Source organism: Octopus bimaculoides, chromosome 1 (assembly GCF_046866305.1).
Source record: "Octopus bimaculoides isolate indiv1 chromosome 1, ASM4686630v1, whole genome shotgun sequence".
NCBI lineage: Eukaryota > Metazoa > Mollusca > Cephalopoda > Octopoda > Octopodidae > Octopus > Octopus bimaculoides.
In genome coordinates this window covers 2,924,792-2,948,285 of record NC_142928.1, presented here as the reverse complement: position 1 = coordinate 2,948,285, position 23,494 = coordinate 2,924,792, and the positions used below count along the sequence as shown (strand labels likewise).

The 23,494-nt window shown below is 37.3% G+C and overlaps 1 protein-coding gene across 3 annotated transcripts in view; it reads left to right on the top strand.

Annotated features, from left to right (window-relative positions):
- LOC106871109 (uncharacterized) overlaps positions 1 to 23,494 on the top strand; it is a 64,324-nt gene that overhangs the window by 2,501 nt on the left and 38,329 nt on the right. For all 3 annotated transcript variants that reach the window (XM_014917412.3, XM_089347674.1, XM_089347667.1), the window contains exon 2: positions 1,547 to 1,608. In XM_014917412.3, coding sequence (XP_014772898.2) covers positions 1,569 to 1,608 — 40 coding nt within the window. In that variant the 5' untranslated portion in view covers positions 1,547 to 1,568. The remainder of the gene's footprint in view (positions 1 to 1,546; positions 1,609 to 23,494) is intronic.

Sequence of the window (23,494 nt, the reverse complement as noted above, 5' to 3'; positions counted from 1 at the left end):
TCATGTAAAAGTCAGTATTTGCCAACGTTTGTTAAAATGTGAATCACTTCAAAATTAGACCGTATGTCTTTTACTCCTTTGTTTAAAGCAATACTGGAGCACCACACACATGGAATGTTGTCTAAGTTAGGATGAATGTGTCTTATCAAAAGACTAATCTAATTCATATTACAGTAGGATTACAGTTGGTTGTCCAAATGTATTGCAAATTAAGTTTATCAAACAAGTGGTAACATAGAGAAATAGAGGGAATTTAATATTGGGAAAAGTAACTTAAAGGAAAGTAGCAAAACCTTTCTCCATTCTGTACTATATCAGCGCGCGTGCACAATACACACATACTACACCACACACACACATACATACAGAGAGATATAGATATAAATATATAGGTATATATACATACATGCATATAGGCGATGTTTCGGTACGAGTTCCTAAATATCGGCCACCGTAGTGAAGATCGTGCGGGTGTTACAGAAAAGGCCGATCTTTGGTAAAGATCGCCGAAGACACTTTTTACAGAAAAGGGCGATATTTAGGAACTCGTACCGAAAGATCGCCCATATATTTATATATATTTCCATTAGCATTATTTCTTCACGTCTTGTCTTAAAGCTGTCTCATGGCCGTAAGACCTTTATTTTGTATGTATATTTACATTTGTGCCAACTGTTTGTGTCATTTGACTGTTTCCCGCACCCTACTTTACGTTCGTTCACTTCTTCCCAGCATCTCGTTGTTGTTGATGCCACCAAAATGAACGAGCTTACAGTCAAAGGATCGAAATTGTTATGATTTTTAGATGATAAATGATGAGGAAAGAGCATGCCCACGTTTTGTGTGGGAATTTTCAGTGTGTTCCTTTATCGTCTTTTGTGCAATTTTTAAATCTGATTACACACACACAAACACACACACACACACATATGTACATATTGTGTGTGTGTACGTTTATATATAAACACATATACGTGCATATAGGGAGAGTGGGAGAACGAACGGATTGACAAGTGGATGGTTGAATATACCTATATATGTATGTATGGGCCACCTCAGGAAAGATATAATCTTACTTCAATGATGTTAGCGATTATCTTTGATGAGATCGCAGAAACAAAAGGATTCTGACATGCAAACTGACTGATTGATCAATGAAATGATAGTTCAAACACTCAATTAGCTAACTGGTTAATTAGTTAACTAGTTGACTAATATTAATAAAACTGAATATAAAATATCAACAAGTGGCCCTCCGAATGACCCTCCAAACATAAATCTCCTTCAAAACAGATTTCTCATCAAGAATTTTGCAAAACAAACGAAATGATCAGACAAAATGGTGAATTTAATATCAAAATCTAAATTGCTGATTTTGTGTGCATCTGTGTGTGCGTGCGTCCGCGCATGTGTGTGATGTGCGTGTGTGTTTTCAGCTTTGAATCAAATCGCATAAGATTAAAAGAAAAAAAAGATGTATTTAAAAAAAAATTCTCTCTTCTTTTTTTTTTCTTAATAATATTACTTTTATATAATTTCTCTTCAGAGCAACAACCAGAACTTTAAAGATGTTTTCCAGTATTTTTATAACAACATTAATAACAGCTGGTAAGAACTGTTTCATAATTCCTTCTCTATTATACGTTTCTGTTCAGTGCAAGAAAGATTCCATCAAATTCTTCCTCTCGCTCTGTGAAATAGTTTCTACTCCCGGATGAAGTCATTTTCATTCAATTCTTTGTGCCAACACTGACTGGTCCAATATCTTAAATTCTGTCATTTAAAAAGAAAGCCCCGTGTTAAGTATATATATCATCATCATCGTTTAACGTCCGCTTTCCATGCTAGCATGGGTTGGACGATTTGACTGAGGACTGGTGAACCGGATGGCTGCACCAGGCTCCAATCTGATTTGGCAGAGTTTCTACAGCTGGATGCCCTTCCTAACACCAACCACTCCGAGAGTGTAGTGGGTGCTTTTACGTGCCACCGGCACGAGGGCCAGTCACTCAGTACTGGCAATGGCCACGCTCAAAATGGTGTTTTTTACGTGCCACCTGCACAAGAGCCAGTCCAGCGGCACTATATATATATATATATATATATATATATATATATATATATATATATATATATATATATATATATATATGTAAATTTAAATAGACGTTAAAATAGCCTCATTAAGGGATAAAAAATCTGCAATGAATTACTGGTTTGTTATCTGTTATTTTGTTGTTGATAGTAATATTCCTAAAATAATAGGTTTAAGTATAAATCTTGTTTTTTTATTTTTAATATTCAAATTAAAATCCAGAAAATGGAGAAGTAGAATTGATATAATTTATTAACTGCAAAAATTCAACATGTTCTCTTACAGCTGTTTCGCTTTTGCCCAAAAGAATTAAATTCCAGTAATTAAAACATTTTATTGGGCAAAATTCCATCAGAGCAGTAAAAAAAGTCTGTTGAGATAGATAGAAAGATAGATAGATAGATAGATAGATAGATAGATAGATAGATAGATAGATAGATAACAAGATAAGAAAATTCTTTGAGAATTTTATGAATGATGGGAGGAAAATATTTGCATTTTTATCAAAATATATTACTGGTTTCAATTGTTTTAAGACAATCTTGTCATGCAGCAGGTAAACATAAAATTTCATTTACTTCAAGTTTCTAAATTCTTGAAATTGTCAGGAAATTTCCAAGGATTGCTTTGATCCAATTTTACAGAAAATGTGGGTTCATATTCAACAAGCAGTCTTCAACTTTTCAATCCTAAAGGGTTCTTCACCCAATATTTACAAACTGTTATCTATAGCTTTGTCTATTTCAAGTTCCACTCCTAAAAATGGAATTATATATGTATGTGTGTGTATCACACACACACACACACATTGCTGGTTTGCTGAAGTTAGGTGTCCCGGTCTCCTACATTATACCTGGTGTTATGGCATTATTGATCCTGATGTTTTACACACCATCAGACACATCCATCTAGGAATTCGGTTTATTACAGAAACGACCTGGATTTTCCACCCTTTTTTTTTGTACCCTGTTGTAAATATTACTTGATTGACGAGTTTAATCAATGAAAGTTATTACTTCCTCTGACAACTCACAAATATAATTTATAATTAATTGCTTTGTCTTTGATTTCGTAAACAATATTTTCATTCATTAAAAATCTAAGTGGATCCTTCGTCGATTTTGACCTTGTATAATATTTTTGTCCAATCAATGGAACTAAATATTCATTGAATTCTTGCCTAAGTGGCTGAGTACACCACACACATTTGTACCCTTAATGTAATTCCCAGGCAGTATCACCAAGATACAGTATAACAAAGCTGGATTTTTTCAATCACTGGTATAAGCCATTCGATGAAACTGCTATAGCTTTCATCTACCCATTTTCACTCATAGCTCCAAGCTGAGACCAGCCTTTAATTAATATAATCGATTGTCTTTAATCAACATATTTAGTATCTACTATATAAATATACAGCGTCCTAACCTCATGGTTCCGGGTTCAGTCCCAATGGGCAAGTGTTTTCTACTATATTCTCTGGTCGACCAAAGCCTTGCAAGTGGATTTGGTAGGCGGAAACTGAAAGAAGCCCATCCTGTGTGCGTGTGTTTGTGTGCGTGTTTGTGTGCGTGTTTGTGTGTGTGTTTGTGTGTGTGTGTGTGTGTGTTTGGCCCCCACCACCGTTTGACAACCGATGTTAGTGTGTTTACATCTCCTAACTTAGCAGTTCAGCAAAACAGAGTGACACAATAAGTACCAGGTTATTGTGTCACAATACTGTGTCACAATACTGGGGTTGATTCATTCGATTAAGAGTATGAAGACCAGTTACATGTCTTTCATTTTCCAAAATCATTAGAGAGTACGCTGTTGATTTCAAGACTGAAAGAAACACAGCTAGTCATGTAAATGAATAAGCACAGTTTAAGGTAAAATATATTTGTGTAAATACATTCTTCCACACTTTACCTAAAATTGCAGCCCTCTTGGTTTTTCTGAAGGAGTATTTAATATATCTTTATTCGCATTTATTGTCCATATTCATGCCTTTATCCCATCTTAGCTCTGTTTTGTTTAAATTTTGCAAAATATCCTAAGCCATAAATAATTTCTACTCTTTTTGTGTTTGTCTAAATCTCACATCTTCTGGAGTCAACGTAGGACAACTGCTGGGCTGATGACGTTCATCGGATCAGAAACATGTGTCCACAGCTGTCCCCCTGTCTACAGACAACCCACACTGTATTTTCTATTATGATATGTCGATTTTGGAGAATTCTTGATTCTTGGGGTTATTTCCCATTCTTGTTTGGAGTGGATTGTAATTACCATAAAGCACTTGTTTTGATCTTCTCTCGCAGAGAAGATAATTTCAATAAATTCAGTAATGTGTGTGTGTGTGTTTGTGTGTGTGTGTGTGTGTGTGTGTGTGTTTGTGTGTGTGTGTGTGTGTGCGTGCGTGCATGTGTGTGCATCTGTGTGTTAGAAACTAACATTTGTTTGATAGCTGGACATGTAGGAAACTAGGCAGATGGATAGAGAGAGAGTGGAGGAGGCAGACAGACAGAGACACGGACAGACAGACAGACAGACAGACAGACAGATAGATTGGTTGGTTGGAATGTTTCTATGTCTGTAGGCGGGCATGTAAAAAAGATACATAGACAGGTATGTAGGAAGACAGGTTTTCACATCTGTATGTTTATTTTTTAAAAAGTGTTATTTTGAAAAAGTGTTATAACTTACATTTCAAAATACATACATATACATACATGTATATATACATACATGTATATATACAGCCGTATAGGTTTTATTATACATATGTATAGGTATATATATATATATATATATATTGGTATATATAGACAAATATATATATATATATATATATATATATATATATGTGTATATATACATATATATGTGTGTGTGTATATATATATATATATATACACACACACATACACATATCCGTACATTCATTTATGTCCTTCACACGAACATTTTTGAAACAATAGCTGATTATGTAGGCCGACACTCATTTTGATTAATCTCATATAGCTAGGGTAATAGATTCATTAGGAAAGACACTGGCGTGAGAAATTGGTTGTTAGTGTATGTGATTGTGCAGATGTTATTTATGGCTGTGTGAAGAAAACTACACACCTTATATCATTACAAAGTCAATAAAAAATACCAAATCCAAGATGGTGGTGGAGTGGTGGAATTGTTAGGATATTTTGTGGTATGGTATTTTTCCTAGCCCTTTGCATTCAGGGTTCAAATCTCATCATGGTTTTATCATGGATATGTTGTGTCGTTGGTTTGCCGTGATTGACAAAAAGATGAAGGATAACAGATGATGGTTGTCAAGTTGCAATCTGGCTGCGTATAATGAATGCATGACACTCATGATGAATTAGCAACATTCATTTCACTGCACAAGTAATTTCCATGCTGGTCATGAATTAGAAATAGCAACAACAAAGTTGGCACATGAGAAAGAATTATTCTTTAGCTTTTACAAATTAGTTGATTGTAAAGGCTGTGTAATTAAGCTTGCTAAGACAGAAGAAAATATAGGATTCGCTTCTGTAAACTATAACAGGACATCAAGAGTAAGAGTTATGATAACGACTGTTAAAAACAGCAAGAGTATGTGGAGCTGAGCTGCAGGCTGCCACACCCTAAGCATTGGTGCTCAAAAGCATGCTTACATATAGGCCTGTTAGGATACTATCCTGGAAGCTCCTAGAATGATCTATCACCTGATATCTGACTGCTGGTGAGTCCATAACTTAACCGCTCACATGAACAAGCTGTTGCCATCCCATGATTTTAACTTGGCAATTTTACGACTAGGTTTCGTGTCTTGCTACAGTTTATATGACAGCTAAATGGTGGAGTTGTTAGAGTCAGTGGAATGAATACACCACCATATTTGTTCCAACTCTCTGCACGTTGAATACAGATCCAGCCCAGATTAACTTTTCAGCTTTTCTGGGTTGATAAAAATATCCCTATCCAGGGCGATGAATTGGTGGAAATTTAAGAAGGTCAGACCAGCAACTTTGTGGCATTTTTCCCGGCTCTTTGCATTCTGATTTCAATCCTGTCATAATTTGCATGGTAGAATTAAATCCATCGACAGGTTTAATACTACCACCTGGTGCCTTCTGTGCTTTTAGTGAAGTTCCCTATGTTACAAGCATTCAGACAAGGTCTCTAGCTTGAAGAGAGGATACCTCTCTCTCTCTCTCCCTTCACCCCCTTCTGTGGGGGGTCAAGTGTATGACCATCTCTCCTGACTAAACAATAAATGAAATGCTTATAAGATTACAAAAACAAATCATCCAGTTTTGATTAAAGCTTGGAATGAAAATTCTTGCTCTCTGACAAACATTTTCATTATTTCTGACCAAAACATTGCATGGAAGTGGGTAGGGATGCTGTCAAAATACAAGGGTCTACAAACTGAACAATATTTTCGTCTAAAATTTGGAGAGAAGATGATCCCAATCGCAAGGTAACTTTGTATCCCAACTGAATAATTAATTTAACAAGATACATTCTCAAAACAAAAAATGGCAACAAACTTGGAAATATAAAATTTAAAACAAAGGATACATAACAAAAACACAAATAAGCAAAAATAATCTACGAGGATAAAAACATTGAAGATATTTACCATGAGTGAAACAAATTAAATAATAAAATCAAATAAAACTCTAGTATATTTACAGAATACTAACCAACAAAAACTAAATCAATACAACACAAGCAGAAATAAGAATAAAAGGGAATATGGAAAAAATTGAAGAATATGGAATTCTAAAGAAGGAAATTATGAATATGGTAATAATCCTAAGGTGGAAATAGTTAATGAAATAGAATCGTTAGATCTTCCAATGAAGTATCTCTCAAAGATGAAACTTAATGACACAATAACAAGAAGCCTAGTCATCGCACACTTAATGAAAACAAACACGAGCATCAATATCACCAAGATAAACGAAATGATATATGCAACATCTACTGTCAAAATCTGAGCCAATGTAAAAAGCAAACATTCAAATAGAGATGGGAAATAAAGATGTCTCAATTCTTTATGAAATCAATAATGAAGAGATAGAAATGAAAAAAAAAATTGTTACGAATATGTTTGAAATATAACATAACAATAAAAGTAGCTGAAATCAAAGAATGCTTAAAACAAGACATACTAAAACACAAAAAAATGTCATCACGAGAAGTGACTCTAACTAAATCAATTTTATTAAAGTCAATATATCAAAAATATGGTATCAAAATATAAATCAATGCGATATCAACAGCGAGGAAAGTAGAAAAAATTCTGAATGGGAGTATGGACATTAAGAGAATCACCATCGGCATGCTTGTCCAGAAAGCACCTCTTCAATTGTGGAAGGCCGTGTCAAATCAAGAAGTAACTCATATGTTAAAAGAAAAGCAAACAAGAAACAGGAAGACTTCAGGAAATGGAAATTCAGATTGAAATATTTAACAAACACACATGTTGAATGAACTGGAAATGACACCAGAACGACTCGGTAAAGAGAAAGGCGTCAAGTATAGATAAACAGCAAACTTTAAAAGCTGCGTGTACCCTTAATCTGCTTTCCCATAACTTATGTCCTAAGTGTAATAATATCACAGAAGATTATTTTATGTCTGGGAAACTTGCTTACTTTCAGAAAAACAGAAAGAATGCTGCTAAGACTCATATCGTTGTAAATATCAATTACAAGTCAGCAACGCCATAATGGCAGATTGTATAAGGAGGAAGAAAGGTTTAAGCATGGCTTGGATTGAAAACCCGAAGGCTTTAATGATGTTCCATAAAAGCAATTACTGCAAGTTTTAACTATAAGTACGGCAGCAGCAATAATAAGCAGATGCATTAAATACATCCTGAATAAATGGCAGCCAATTCTGCAGGAACAAATTTAGGAGAAAATTATAAAGACTAATCCTGTTTCTATTAAAAGACAAATATCACGTGGTGATTTGTTTTCCCCATTCCTTTTTTGATGTTAACGCATTTATCCAACATGTCAAGTCATAATGGAGATGGATATGAATGAAAGGACAATCAACCATCTTTTGTATGTAGACAACTTCAAGTTGTTTATCGACTGCAGCTGATAAACAGGTAGAAACACTGCTGCAAAGGGTACATAGAATCACCAGAGAAATTATGTAATTCAGATAAGAAAGACGCATGAAGATGATGGGAGGAAATTTATTAAGAACACTAAAAACATTTTAGATAAAGAAATAGATATAAGAATTATTACACTTACAAATACTTGGGAATTACAGAATACAACACACGCACGTACACATGCGCGGTCGCATAAGAAAGTGTTATGAAAGGATAGCAAAAACACATTAGATGAATACTTATGCCCTATATTTAACAGCATTAAATATATATAGGATGGCTTATATGAAACAATCGTTAGTTCTACTTGTGTAGGATTGCTTTCAATGGCTGACTTCAATGTAACATGGTTGTTTCATATGGTTCAGTTTGAAAAATAAATGCCAATGTTTTCTTTTTATTGTCTCTCTCCTGTGAGACTTCATCTTTCTTAACACCAGTTTCTATTGCTGAGGTAATAACATGACTTCTTGGCAAAAGTCCAATCTGTCGCACATGGTAGACTGTATCATAGTGTGAAATTGTGATCACTGAGGCATAAAATACAATTACACACAACTTGTATGTCAAACCAAATACTGCTCCGCCAACAGGCTGAGGTGCAATAGACTAATTATGAGCAGTGGTGGACTGGCCAGGTTGCCAGCTTGCCTGATGGAAAGTGGGCCCCTGTGCCATTAGAATCTATATATGGGGCCCCAAGGGGTCTATCCCCTCAAGTTTGAGAATTTTTTATTCACTCCTGGAAGAATGCATTAATTATTTCAGCTTGGCTGTTTTTGTAGACAGTTGAAAAGTGACCTTCGTGCGGGTGACACATAAAAGCACCCACTACACTCTCTGAGTGGTTGGCGTTAGGAAGGGCATCCAGCTGTAAAAACTCTGCCAAATTTAGATTGGAGCCTGGTGTTGCCATCCGGTTTCACCAGTCCTCAGTCAAATCGTCCAACCCATGCTAGCATGGAAAGCGGACGTTAAACGATGATGATGATGATGATGAGCATTGTAGTTGCAGGTGCACTCCCTTAGTCTCCTGGCAACCAATATTTTTAGACCCAGTCTGCAACTGATTATAAGGTTCTTCTTCAAAGCGGAAGTTCCAAGGCATTGTCTTTCCTCAGAAGCTAAATGTGCTTCAGCTGCCCCTCTATATTTGAAGACCCCTTTATTTCTGATATGAGTGGGTTTCTCAGAGCAGGAAAATAATACCATGATGCTTGTTCCTCAGAAATATTGTTAGAACTTGATTGCTTTGAGTATTATCATGCAAACAACCATTTTCATAAAGGTGAGTGATACCATGAACAAAAGCTGGTATTTGTGATATGAGAAGTAACTGCTACATTTAGAAAAACTAGCTAGGAGTTTTTAAGGGATGCAAGATTAGGTGCAAAGTGTTGGAAGTAAAGTCATAGCACATGGCAGCACTTGCAGGCAAATAAAATGAAGAAAAAAAATGTGGCTTTTAAAAAGGATTTTTCAAAAATAGTTTTGTTATACAGTAGGAGAGAGATCTAAGACTGGGGCCACTAAAGTGGTTGATATCGATCCCTAAGGGTCGGTATGACTATTCAAGGGGTCAATAAATGCCTGGAAACTGCACATCTACTTAATTATTATTTATTTATTTTCTTGCATATGCCTGGGGATCGATGATGGGGGTCAAGGATTTCATGAAGGGGTCGACAGTCTAAAAAGTTTGGGGACCCCTGATTTAAGATGATGAAATGGTGAAATCCAGTGGTAAATGCCAGAAGTAAAACATACAGAGGAGAAAATCCTGAAACATTGCGTGGTGAAGGAGGAAGCCGGATGGAGAGGAGAGCAAGGATAAATAATGAGGAGAGTGAAGAATGTGTGTGCGTATGTGTATTGGTGTGTGTGTGTGTGTGTGTGTTAATGAGAGAAGTGGTAGTCAAGCTAAGCGGGTGCGTGTGTAAGAGGGCTGGAAGGGTCAGTGGCAAGGATTGACTGATGTTGGGAGCAATAGTCAAACCAGAGATGAAAGTGTTAAGAACAGTCAAAAAGCAAGATAGGAATGATGGGTGAGAGGAGGTTACGTGAGTGAAGAAACATATGTGGGAGCGTATGAAGGTGTGTGTTCTTGAACAAGTATGTTTATATGTGTGTGTAGAATAAAAGTGTGAGTTTATTTGTGTATGTGTGTGAGGGGTATACGTGGGCTGAGAGTAGGTATGTACGTCTTAGTTAGCAAGAGAGTGTAAGAGAATGTGTGTTGGTGTGCTGGTGTAAGTGGGGGGTGTTAAGGGGAAAAGAAGGTGGAGATGGGATGTGTGTTTGCGAGTGTGTGAGAGTTCTGAAGATGTGTATGGTGGCGGTGATTGTGTGTTCGTGGAAACGGCATTGGTTTATTGAGGGCAAGTGGTAAGTATGTGGTGGATGGAGTGATGGGGATGGTACGAGCATAAGTGGGTTGCGTGGAGTGGTGTGTTAGAGGGAAGGACGAGTAAAGCGACAAGGTAGAAAGAAGGTCAGAGGAATTGTGCAGGAGTTGAAATTGAAAGGACTATAGGTTTGGAAAGAGAAAATGAGCTCTTGTTCCTCCTGGATATGAGTAGTGGATGAGGCAGGAGTGGCGACCACGCCATAGATGTGAGATCTTGCGCAGAATGGTCGGCAGAGCGGAAATGTCGAGAGACAGGAGACTTGTTGCCAAGTCGAATGTCTCTGAGGTGCTTCGTGAACCTATCAACCACAGTCAGTTACTGGTTTGCCTGATGTTAAAAAGATTGCAGAGGGGGGAATAGTAGAGGGGACATCATATATATATATATAAATATATATATATATATATATATATATATATATATATATATATATATATATAATATTAGGGATATAAATCCAAATTTACAGGTAAAAATTCAATTTAATTTAATTTATTAAAATTAAATTAAGTTTCACAATATATAATATATAAATATATAATTTAGAGAAAAGAACCAAAGTTCATGAACTCATCCATGAAAATCCAGTCACATATAGAAAAATTTAATAAGTAAATACACTAAAAAGATCTATTATAAAAATACAATGTAATAAATATTCAAATAATAATTATTCAAATAATATTATTTTATTATTTTAATATTTATTACTTTGTATATTTATTGTAGATCTTTTTAGTGTATTTACTTATTAAATTTTTCTATATGTGACTGGATTTTCATGGATGAGTTCAAGGATTGTGGCTTTTTTCTCTAAATTATATATATATATATATATATATATATATATGTATGTATGACAATTACAGTTTGGAAGACATATTGACCACTCAAAACTACGCAAAGACTGTTAACTTCACTCAAACGTTATTATTTAGTGAGAAACTTTTCGTTATGCTAATTGCAATCAGGTTACTGCCAGGGTTCCACTGCGTATTTTTGAATGGAATATAAATGTCTTCAAGGCAGTAACTGACAGGCACGCATGCACACACACACACACACACACAAAGTTTACTATTCCGTTAATAATAGATCAACAAGAAATGTAATCCGTCAAGTGAGAGATACATATCACTGGATATACATAGTTAGTATTTAAATATGAGCTCCTAAAAGTTTCATCCTGTGGAATCAATAATTCCACCTTTTGCCTTCACCTTTCTCTCGCTTTTTCTTGTGTTTTGTCATAGAGCAGCCATGTTCTGTATTCTGAAAGATTACTTGGAGTCACAAGACGATAGATAAATCTTCCAAATTATTATGATTCCACAGTATGAGACTATTAGTAGCTCATAGTTAAATACTGCATGCGTGTGTGTGTGTCAAAGTATCGAGAAGGCCGGCAAATGCTATTGTACACCTCTGGTCAGAATGTGCTTCCAATTCTGTCTTAATTGCTCCATTCTTTTCTATCTTGACCCAAATCACTTAAATTGTCTTTCCATTGCCGTAGAGGCTTATGTACATACATACAGGGGAGCAACTGCTTCCCCCAAACACATTTTTCAAAATTGCCGCCTTTTTATCAAATTTCTTTTAACTCTTTTTGTTACCTACATCATCAGTAATTGTAAGTTTAATACAAAGGCCATTGTTACTGAAAAAGAAATTAATGAATATAGAATATAGTTACGTATATTCTAACTAATGAAATATTTCACTTAATATAAGAAAAACGAATTAAAAATTGTTTGATATGTGTTAGAGCATTTTTTATGAGCTTGCTCCACCTAACTTTAGAACCTGACTAAGCCTCTATATGTATGTATGTTTGCATGCATGTATATATGTTATATAACATATAATAGATGTGTGTGTGTGTGATGTGGTAGTAGTGACATAAATCGTGCCGGTTGACCAGCTTTTGTTTTTTGTTATGGTTTTCATCTGTAGCTGTTTTTTTTTTGTAATCTTGTAACGCTATTTCTAATTGCGTTACTGTGTTGATTATTGCGCGTGTCCTCGCTGTTCACACAGTATAAAACTTGACTGAAGGACAAATTATTGTATACAAAGAAGACAGACTTTTATGGTGCCTGAGAGCTAAGTGAGCGGCTTATGAAAGAAAAAAATAATTATGATGAAACAAAAAAATCTGAAAAGATGAAAGGGGAAAGGAAAGGCAAAGAAATACATACATACATACATACATATGATTTTATTTATGCAGATACGAATAGATATGTGTATATGTATGACTGTAAAAAATGCATGTGTATATGTATGTATAAAAGTGTATGTATATCATTATTCAGTTATATTTCAAGATTTCTTGCCAATAAAGAGTCGGTTTCTAACCTAGATCCAAGGCTACTTCAATGGAATTTCAATATCAACAACAGTATTTTTGTTTGTTTGTTTGTATGTATGTATGTATGTATGTATGTCTTTGCCTTTGCCCGAGGCTATAGTAGAAGACACTTGCCCAAGGTGCCATGCAGTGGGACTGAACCCAGAACCATGTGGTTGGTAAGCAAGCTACTTACCACACAGCCACTCCTGCACCTCTGTATGTATGTATTTATGTATGTATGTATGTATGTATGAATGAATGAATACCATCATCATTTACTGTCCTTCTTCCATGCTGTCACAAGTTGGACAGTTTGACAGGATCTGATAAGCCAGATTTGTATATCAAGCTTGACTACCTGCTCTGGTATGGTTTCTATGGCTGGATGCCCTTCCTAATACCAACCACTCTACAGAGTGTACTGGGTGCTTTTTACACAGCACCATCACCAACGAGGTTACTGGATAGCCTGCAAGAGAAAACCCTTCAACAGAGGGTGAAGTAGTATCGAGGGAGTTGGCATTGTGCCAGATGATGAGAGGAGCATGATAGAGGGATAGAAAGAGCCTTGCAGTAGAAGAGATGCATGACTGCCTCAGTTGGAAAAAGAGAGAGAAAAGAGAGAGAGAGAGATAGTTACAAAGAGGAGGATATAGGTGAAGTATACAGAGGATTGGGTAGGGTGAGTGGGCAGGTAAGTTCACAAGAGAATGAAATGAGAGTGGGAGATGGTGCAGAGGGGGATGCAGTGAGTGAAGGCAAATTGAGGGGTTAGGGTTAGGAAGATGAATTGTTGGGGAGAGAGACTTGTCAGGGCCAGATTGAACCCAGGTAAACTTGCAAGAGTGTGAAAGGAGGGTGAGAGAGAGCGGGGGATGGGAATGCAGTGAGTGGTGAACATGGGTGGATGGAGGGAAGGGGGTGATAGGAATATGAGTTGTGAGGGGAGAGGAGCATAGGCACAAATGACATGCCATGAGGAGCTCATTTTTATTTCGATGACAAATCTTTTACATATATATATATATATTTATATGTATGCATTTGTATACACACACGCACACACACACACACATACACAACATATATATACATCATTATCATCAACATCATTATTTAACCATGCACAGACAGGATGCTAAATGCACTTTTGCCGAAGGACAAGAAACCAAAGCCAAGATGCCGAATGGACACAGTAATGAAAAAAAACATTCCTGCCTACAGAGTTTAATGACCAATTCACCAATTTGGCACTTGAGATTTAACAAAATTAAATTCTGATTTTCATATGTCTTTTAAGGCATTTGGTCTGTTCAGCTTCTTGTCCTTTGGCAAAGTGCATTTAGCATCCAATCTGTGGACCTCATTTAATGTCCCTTTTCCCAGAGGGTTGCATTAAGTTTCAGTGTCTGCTTTGGCATGGTTTCAAGTGCTGGTTGTCCTTTCTAATACCAACCACTTCACAGTGTGTACTGGGTGTTCTTTTTACCTTTTGTGGCACCAGCATTGGTGAGGTCACCAAGTACTCACAACACAAGATCCCACAACTGTGTTGGGTAAAGTATTGAGGGATAAGAAAGTATGATAGAGGGAGAGGAGCCAGTGTCTTGCTGAAGAGGTGACTATAGGGCTTGTTTATATATATATAGCACAGATGCAGCACTTAGACAAATTACAGAAGCTACACACATAATAGAAGATAAACCTAGCCTGAATAGGAAACTGGAATGGAACACTAACACACACCCCTAACAAACCACAAGCCACAACATATGACAATACATTCCCCATAAACCAATAACAATATGAACAAAATATAATACAATACATAGATAAACAAATGGAATTAAATACTACATACGTTAACAAAATTAAATTAAATACAAAAGAAAAAAAAAGTAGGTATAAACACATGAATAAATAAATAAATAAAAACAAAAAACATAAAAATAAACGAACATGTATTAACAGAGGATATAGATAATACAGGCACTCCCCATACACACAAATGCACTTACAAAAACATAGACACACATAGAGGGATACGCATGCGTAGACACATACAATAGGAATACAAAACACAAAATGGCTGATAGTTAGCAAGGTGGGACACACATAAGAAAGAAGAAAGCAAAGGACCACTGATGAGGTCACAGAAGTGTGACGAAAGAACTCTGGCCGAAATAAGATTAATGTAATATAAAGCTGAAGCAAATTAACACCAAATATACAGTGCGTGTGTTTTTATTGGCTAAACTGGCAATATGACCATCCCCAAGTACAACAACATATATATATACATACATGCATATTGGGTACAGGACATCACAAAAAACGTTAAACACAATGAGAAACGAAAACATAAAAAAGAAAACATAGAAAACGAATTTTTTTCGAACAACGAAAAAAAATAAACAGAGAAACGAGACATGCAGCATAAAGAGTATACCCCTTCGTCAGTTGTCCCTGTTCCATCCACTCCACATTTCGAAGGCAAGGACGTTATGCGACTTTGTTGAAACAGTTCTTCCCGCAAAGCAAATTAAATAAAATCTGGGATTTTTTGCAGAGGGTGAAAGTGTTAACAAAAACAAGACAGTAAAAACAAACGGTGAGGGCTGTTGAGCCAAGCCGATAGAAATATATATAATAAATCTCTGAGCAAAGTATAAACAGTAGCTGCATGACATTGTGAAGTATATTTGCCACTTAAATGTGGCTAACCCTTTAGGGTTGATGCTACTGTAGCTTGTAGCCCCCCCCCCCCCCCCGGGAAGACATCTCCTCCAGCTGGCTATTGACACACTTTCTGTGTACATATATGTATGGATATGTAGGTATATATATATATATATATATATATATATATATATATATATATATATATATATATACATATTTGTTTGCATCCCCAAGTACAACAATATATATATATATATATATATATATATATATCAATGAGAGAAAGAGAAAGGAGGGTTGAGGTACAAGATGAATATGAAAGACAGAATAGGGGGCAAACAGAAAGGTAGATGGGTAGGTGAGTGTGCTGTATGACAAGAGATTAGAGATAAGGGAATGAGTTGGACCAGGAGAGGTGAAGTGAAGAAAAGAAATATGGTACTGCAGAAGACCGATGAAAGAATGGCTATTAAAAGATGGGTTGTGCTGGATGGCTTAAGGCTTGACAGAATCTCAGTTTTGCTAAGATGGACAGGTCTTCTCAAGCATAGCATATTGCCATTCTTCACAGTTCCCCCCATCATCTGCTCTGAGAGATTCAACATCTTGAGGTCAATCTTTACCACTGCATCCACTATTCACTGTTCCCAGGGCCCATACTACTATTCCTCCACTACCCCCCTCTCCCCCCTCTCTCTCTCTCACACACACACACACCATTTACTCTCCACTGCTTCTCCATCTGGAATGCTCTCTAACAGCATTCACACCCTACTCTTCCTCTTCCCCCTATATCTATGGTAACTCCTAGCCACTCTCTCTCTCTCACTATACTTACCACTGCCCCCACCCCCACCCACTGCCTTATTTTCTCTCACTACCCTTTCCCAACACCTTCTCTGCCTCCTCAACATCCCTTCTCCTCTTAACTCTTTTCTAACCTACCCCACACCTCCCTTTCCTTCAACAACCCTTTCAAGATCCCTCACCAAATCACAAATCACACCTTCTCTCTTCTATTTTTCCCTCGGGTTATAAGGGCCACTCAGTCTTGCAAGTTCTTCAGAAGTGCTGGTATACTGAGTACACGTTATTATGGGTGGCTGATGTTAGGAAGGGCAACTAGCCATAGATGCGATGACAAAGCAGACACAGGGGCAATGTGGTATTGAACTTTTCCAACCCATACCAGTATGGGAGACTACATTAAATGAGGAGGAAGTTGAAAATGATGATGATGAGGCATGTGAGAGATAGATAGATAGATGGATAGCTGCATACATACATACATACATACATACATACATACATATACATACACACACACTGCAGTCAAGAGGAGGGTTATGGAGTCATTGCCAAAAAAGAACAACTCTTGATGCCTAGCAGAGAGAATTTCAGGCAGAATTTTCTCTGGCACTTTGAAATAAAACTTTAAGCTTCCATTCAAACTTTATTTCAATCCTTTATGAGCTCCCAGTCTTGAGCTATGGCTAATTATTCATGAAAATGTCATTTTTGTGTATGGTCAACTTCATCACAATTCTTCTGGTAAGCTGGGAGAATAATCAACGTTTTTTCTTGCTCAAAGTAGAGCTCAATAGTATTGGGAAAAACCTCTGATAATTCCATTAAGTTATCTTTAAGCATTCCTTAGATACAAAGGTTCCAAGCTGAATCTAAAATTTGGACAATTTTGCTGATACACCGCCACGGAAGCCAGACAGCTGCCCTGGCAACGATCACGCTCGAACGGTGGTCTTAGCACTCTACTGGTACAGGTGCCATCACGATTTCGTTTTCGCTTGCCCTAACAGGTCTTTGCAAGCCAAGTTTAGTGTCCAATGAAGGAGACGTTGGCATGGGTGCCAGTCGTTGAATTTAGTTTGATTTCGATTTCCCTTGCCTCAACAGGTCTTCGCAAGTGGAGTTTAGTGTCCAATGAAGGAAAGGTATGTATAGGTGGGCTGGCTACATCCCTGGCAGAGGCCTTGGATTTTGGTCTCACTTGACTTGCTGGGTCTTCTAACGCACAGCATATTTCCAAAGGTCTCGTTCAGAAGTCATTACCTTGGTGAGACCTAATGTTCAGAGGTCGTGCTTCACCACCTCATCCCAGGTCTCCCTGGGCCTGCTTCTTCCACAGGTTCCCTCAATCGCTAGGGTGTGACACTTTTTCACACAGCTATCCTCATCCATTCTTGCTTGTGTATACACTTATGTATATATATACATATTTTTGTATATACACTTTTACGGTATGCTGTGCTTGAGAAGACTCGTCAAACCAAGTGGAACCATAGTTGTGGTTGTTACCAGTGTCAACTAAATGGCACCTGTGCTGGTGGCACGTAAAAAGCACCCATTACACTCTAGGAGTGGTTGGTGTTAGGAATGGCATCCAACTGTAGAAACCAAGCCAAATCAGACTGGAACTTGGTGCAGCTCTCTGGGTTACCAGTTCCAGTCAAATTGTCTAACTCATGCCACCATGGAGAACGGGTGTTAAATAATGATGATGATGATGTGTGTGTGTATATGTGTGTGCATACGTGTGTACATTGGCACATATAGAAGGAATATATAATCATGTATATATGTAAAAGTCACACTGTTAAACCTGTATGCATACATAGATTTAACAATTAGATTTGATTGTCAACGTTTGTACATATGTTCATACACACACACACACACACTCAAACACACGCATACAAACACACACTTATACATACATACACAACCGCATACGTACACACACACATATTCACACACATAAAGACATACACGCAAACACACACATATACATATACAAACACATATGTACACACACACACATACACAAGCACATATATACACACACACACATACACAAGCACATATATACACACACACACATATTCACACACACACACAAACACATGTGCAAACACACACTTACACAGACATACACAAGCACAAATGTACTCACACATACACATTCACACACGCACATGCAAACACACACATACATATACAAGCATATATGTACACACACACACACATACAAATACATGCAAACACACACATACATACTCAAGCACATATGTACATATACACGCACACATGCAAACACTCGCGGCAACACACACATACATACACAAGTATATATGTATACACACGCACACATACAAACACTCGCGCAAACATACACACATACATGCACACATACATACACAAGCACATATGTACACACACACACGCACACATAAAAACACTCGCGCAAACGCACACACACATACACAAGCATATATGTCCACACACACATACATACACACACACACACATACAAAAACACACACACCTACACATACATACACAAGTGCATATGTACACACCCCCACACACACATTCACACACACATTCACACACACATGCAAACACATAAAAACACATGCGCATACACACACATACATATGCAAGCACATATGTAAACACATACACATACACGCATGCACGCGAACACACACACACATACAAACATATGCGCAAACACACACTTACACATACATATACAAGCACATGTACACACACACACACACATACACGCGTGCATGCGAACACACACACACATACAAACACATGAAGAAACAAATATTGAGACAATGATTGTGACACAATCCTTTCTAAAAGTAATTTCCCATTTTCCCATGATTCACCTTGAACCATCATTCCTTTATATCGTTTGGGTACATTTGTTTCTAACCAAACCAGAAGTTCTGGTCTATTTGTGGAAAGTTACATAAAAAAGCAGAAAACAAATTATTTAGAGCAAAAGAATAAAATTCAATTGTCTTTTTAATGATTTATTTTGCTTCTCTGAAACAATGGTTATTAACTTTATTCTTTAGAAAAAGGAAGCTGAAGGATCACAGAGCCAAGAGAATCACATGCCAACGCCTAAGAGTTGTACTTTTATCTCAGTTATAATTAATTAGCCATTTACAAAGAAGGGGACATTTTATGTCTATGTCTAACAAGGTGTTAAGGGGGCAAAAAAATGATCATTTGGCTTTAGGCGTTCTTTTGATTTGTGATTGCATTCAGGAATTTCTGTAAATCTTTGTCATCATCATTGTCATCACTACCATCATCATTACCACCATCACCACCACCATGATGATGATGATGATCATCATCATCATCATCATCACCACCACCATGATGATGATGATGATGATGATCATCATCATCATCATCATCATTTGACGTCTGTTTTCCATGCTGGTATGGGTTGGACGGTTTGACAGGGACTGGCAAGCTGCCTAGGCTCTAATATTTGGCAGGGTTTCTAAGGCTGGATGTCCTTCCTAATGTCAACCACATTACAGAGTGTACTGGGAGCTTTGTATGTGGCACCAGCACCTGTGCTTTGTATGTGGCACCAGCACGTGCTGTATACATGGCACCAGTACAGGTGCCTTATATGTGGCACCAGCCTGGGTGATTTTTACATGGCACCAAATAATTTGGTTTGAAACCATTCAGCAATGTCTGTAAATCTTCATAAAAATTAAATATTTTAGCTTTTATAGTCATCTGTGTATCATATTTAATGTAGATGGCTATTTTAATTACTGCCTCAATTGCACATGCTGGATTTTTATCCAGCCAGGCAGTTATTTGCAACATCAGTGAATATTTTCACATTTTTCTGTATCAGAGACAATGAATTCTCAACTGAGCATGTGGCTGGCTGCATTTACATGCTATTGAAAAGACCGAAAATGTCCGAAATACTCAAATCATTTGGAAGATAGCAACACTAATCACAACAAAAATCGAAGACATTAATTGCTAGCGACGGCAGGGTATTTTGCTTTGCTTGCAACTTTAATGCACTACCAAGTATATAAAAAGTTTGTAAGTCAATATTGTGCCTTACCTTGTGTTAGCAGTGCAATATTGTCACTTATAAGTTTTTTTCTACAGGTTTTCTACAGTTCAGAGCCAACACTGAAAATTAAAATGTTTCGTATAGGAATAGGTCTATGTAAACAATGTGATTGAAGAGAGAATAAATAGGTAACGGGTGTATATGCATATTTCAAAAGCAATAAATTTTGAAATAAGCATATACATTACACTCATTGCCTATTTTGCTGACTTTGGTTGCATTGTTCGCGACTAAATGTATTCATATGTGAAGCATCGCAACATTCATTGCTGGTTCTGAACTCTGTTGAAAATCTGTAGAGATGAACTTAGAAAAGGGAAAATAATTGCAGAAACAACTCCTACCCATTTCCAAATACTATGATCTGTTCATATAACAGCTGTGTGAAGACAAATCTTTCTTGAATACTAAAATGGACAGATAGAATTTTGGAACAACACATCACTGTTACCAAGAAAGAGAAAGAAAGAAAAAAGATAAAGAAAGAATGAGGGGTAGTTGAAAGAATTTTGTTAAACTCAATGGCATTTCTCTACATCATCATCATCATCATCATCGTTTAACGTCCGCTTTCCATGCTAGCATGGGTTGGACGATTTGACTGAGGACTGGTGAAACCGGATGGCAACACCAGGCTCCAGTCTAATTTGGCAGAGTTTCTACAGCTGGATGCCCTTCCTAACGCCAACCACTCAGAGAGTGTAGTGGGTGCTTTTACGTGTCACTCGCACGAAAACGGCCACGCTCGAAATGGTGTCTTTTATGTGCCACCCGCACAAGCCAGTCCAGGGGCACTGGCAACGATCTCGCTCGAAAATCCTACGGGAGCCAGTCAGGTGGTACTGGCAACGGCCACGCTCAAAATGGTGCATCTCATGTGCCACCCGCACAAGAACCAGTCCAGGGGCACTGGCAACGATCTTACTTGGCTTGCCGGGTCTTCTCACGCACAACACATTTCCAAAGGTCTCGGTCAGTAGTCATCGCCTCGGTGAGGCCCAATGTACGAAGGTCTTGCCTCACCACCTCAGCCCAGGTCTTCCTGGGCCTACCTCTTCCACGGGTTCCCTCAACTGTTAGGGTGTGGCACTTTTTCACGCAGCTATCCTCCTCCATTCTCACCACATGTCCATACCAGCGCAATCGTCTCTCTTGCACACCACAACTGATGCTTCTAATGTTCAGCTTTTCTCTCAAGATACTTACACTCTGACGGGTATAGAAGATAATCCAGGAGAAGGCAAACTGATAAATTATATCATCATCATCATCATCATCATCATCAGCATCATCATTTAACGTCCGTTGTCCATGCTGGCATGGGTTGGACGGTTTGACCAGGGCTGGCACACTGGAAGGCTGCACCAGACTCCAGTCTGATTTGGCATGGTTTTCTACAGCTGCATGCCCTTCCTAATGCCACTCCAAGAGTGTAATGGGTGCTTTTGCATGCCAACGGCACGGGTGCCATTTGTGTGACACCAGTATCTGCCACAACTGCAATTTTGCTCGGCTTGATGGGTCTTCTTGTCAAGCATGGCACAATGCCAAAGGTCTTGGTCATGACCTCCATTAGACCCCACACTCGAAAGGAACTCAGCCACTTTGTCTCCGTGAGGCCCAACAGTATGACTAATTGTTACTTTTGTGCCACAGTATGAGAGGGTGGTCAAAGCAGGCTTAACAAAAAGTGACTGATGGTATTTGCACTGGACTGTATGTTTAGAAGCATTCCTTCCGGCTGTGCATGTTCTGAGTTCAAATCCTGCCAAGATCTGCTTTTGTTATTTTAAGAGTCAACAAAATAAAGTACCAGAGTCAAGGTGATTGACTTGCTCCCTCCCATTGAGATTGCTGGCTTTGTGCTAAAATTAGAAATTATTACTTTTGTTGTTGTTGTTGTTGTTGTTGTTGTTATTGTTATCGTTGTTGCATGTCAAGTATAATTTTTGTGTGTGAAGTAAAATATCAAGTCCAACCTAATTTGTTAATTAATTTCTTTGTTTCCAGTTTTTTTATTTTTCTTATTTTCACAGTTATTTTTAAGACTCCCCGCCCATATTTTGGCCTTGAGTATCATCATCATCATCATCATCATCATCACCATCATCACCACATTGTCATCACCATCATCATCATCATTATCACTATCACATGAGATTTTTGTTAATTAATTTTGATCAGTCTGCCAACAACTCTAATTAAATATTTCTTTCTAATTTTAGTGCAAGGCCAAAGATTTTAGGGTGAACGGGTTTAGCCAATTACATTGACCCCAGTGCTTCCCTTATATATATATTTTTATCAATCCCAAAAGGATCAAAGTCGGTCTTGGTGGAAATTGAGCTCAGAATGTGAAGAGCTGGAAGAAATAGTACCGGGTGTTCAAAAAGTCTCTCTGCAGTATTTTATTGCAAAATAAATATTTATAAGATGTTCTAAGACTACAAAAGAATATAGGGAGAATTCACAAAAAGACAAAAGACAAAGACAGGTGTTGTAGAAAACAAACAGATGTATTAGTATAACTCTCGGGAATTGAAAAAGTCTTTAACGCTTCAAGCCGATACTCTTCCACAGAAAGGAACACAGAAAGAAACAAGGAGAGACAAAAAGGAGAGAAAAAAAAGGAGAGAAACAAAAGAATATATTAGACTTTACAAGACTTTACAAAATCTTTATAAGAAGTGTTGAAAATGTCATCCTTCATTTTCAATACAGAAGTTGACTCTTCTACACATGTTTTGAAATACATTTTGGAGATAAGTATATATATATACACGATTAGAAGTTATGTTAACTTCATGAAGGGATGGTTTCATCCAAGGAGATACTGGTTCAATACCTAGTATTTTGGGGGAATAAATTTCCTTAAAATAATAGGTGT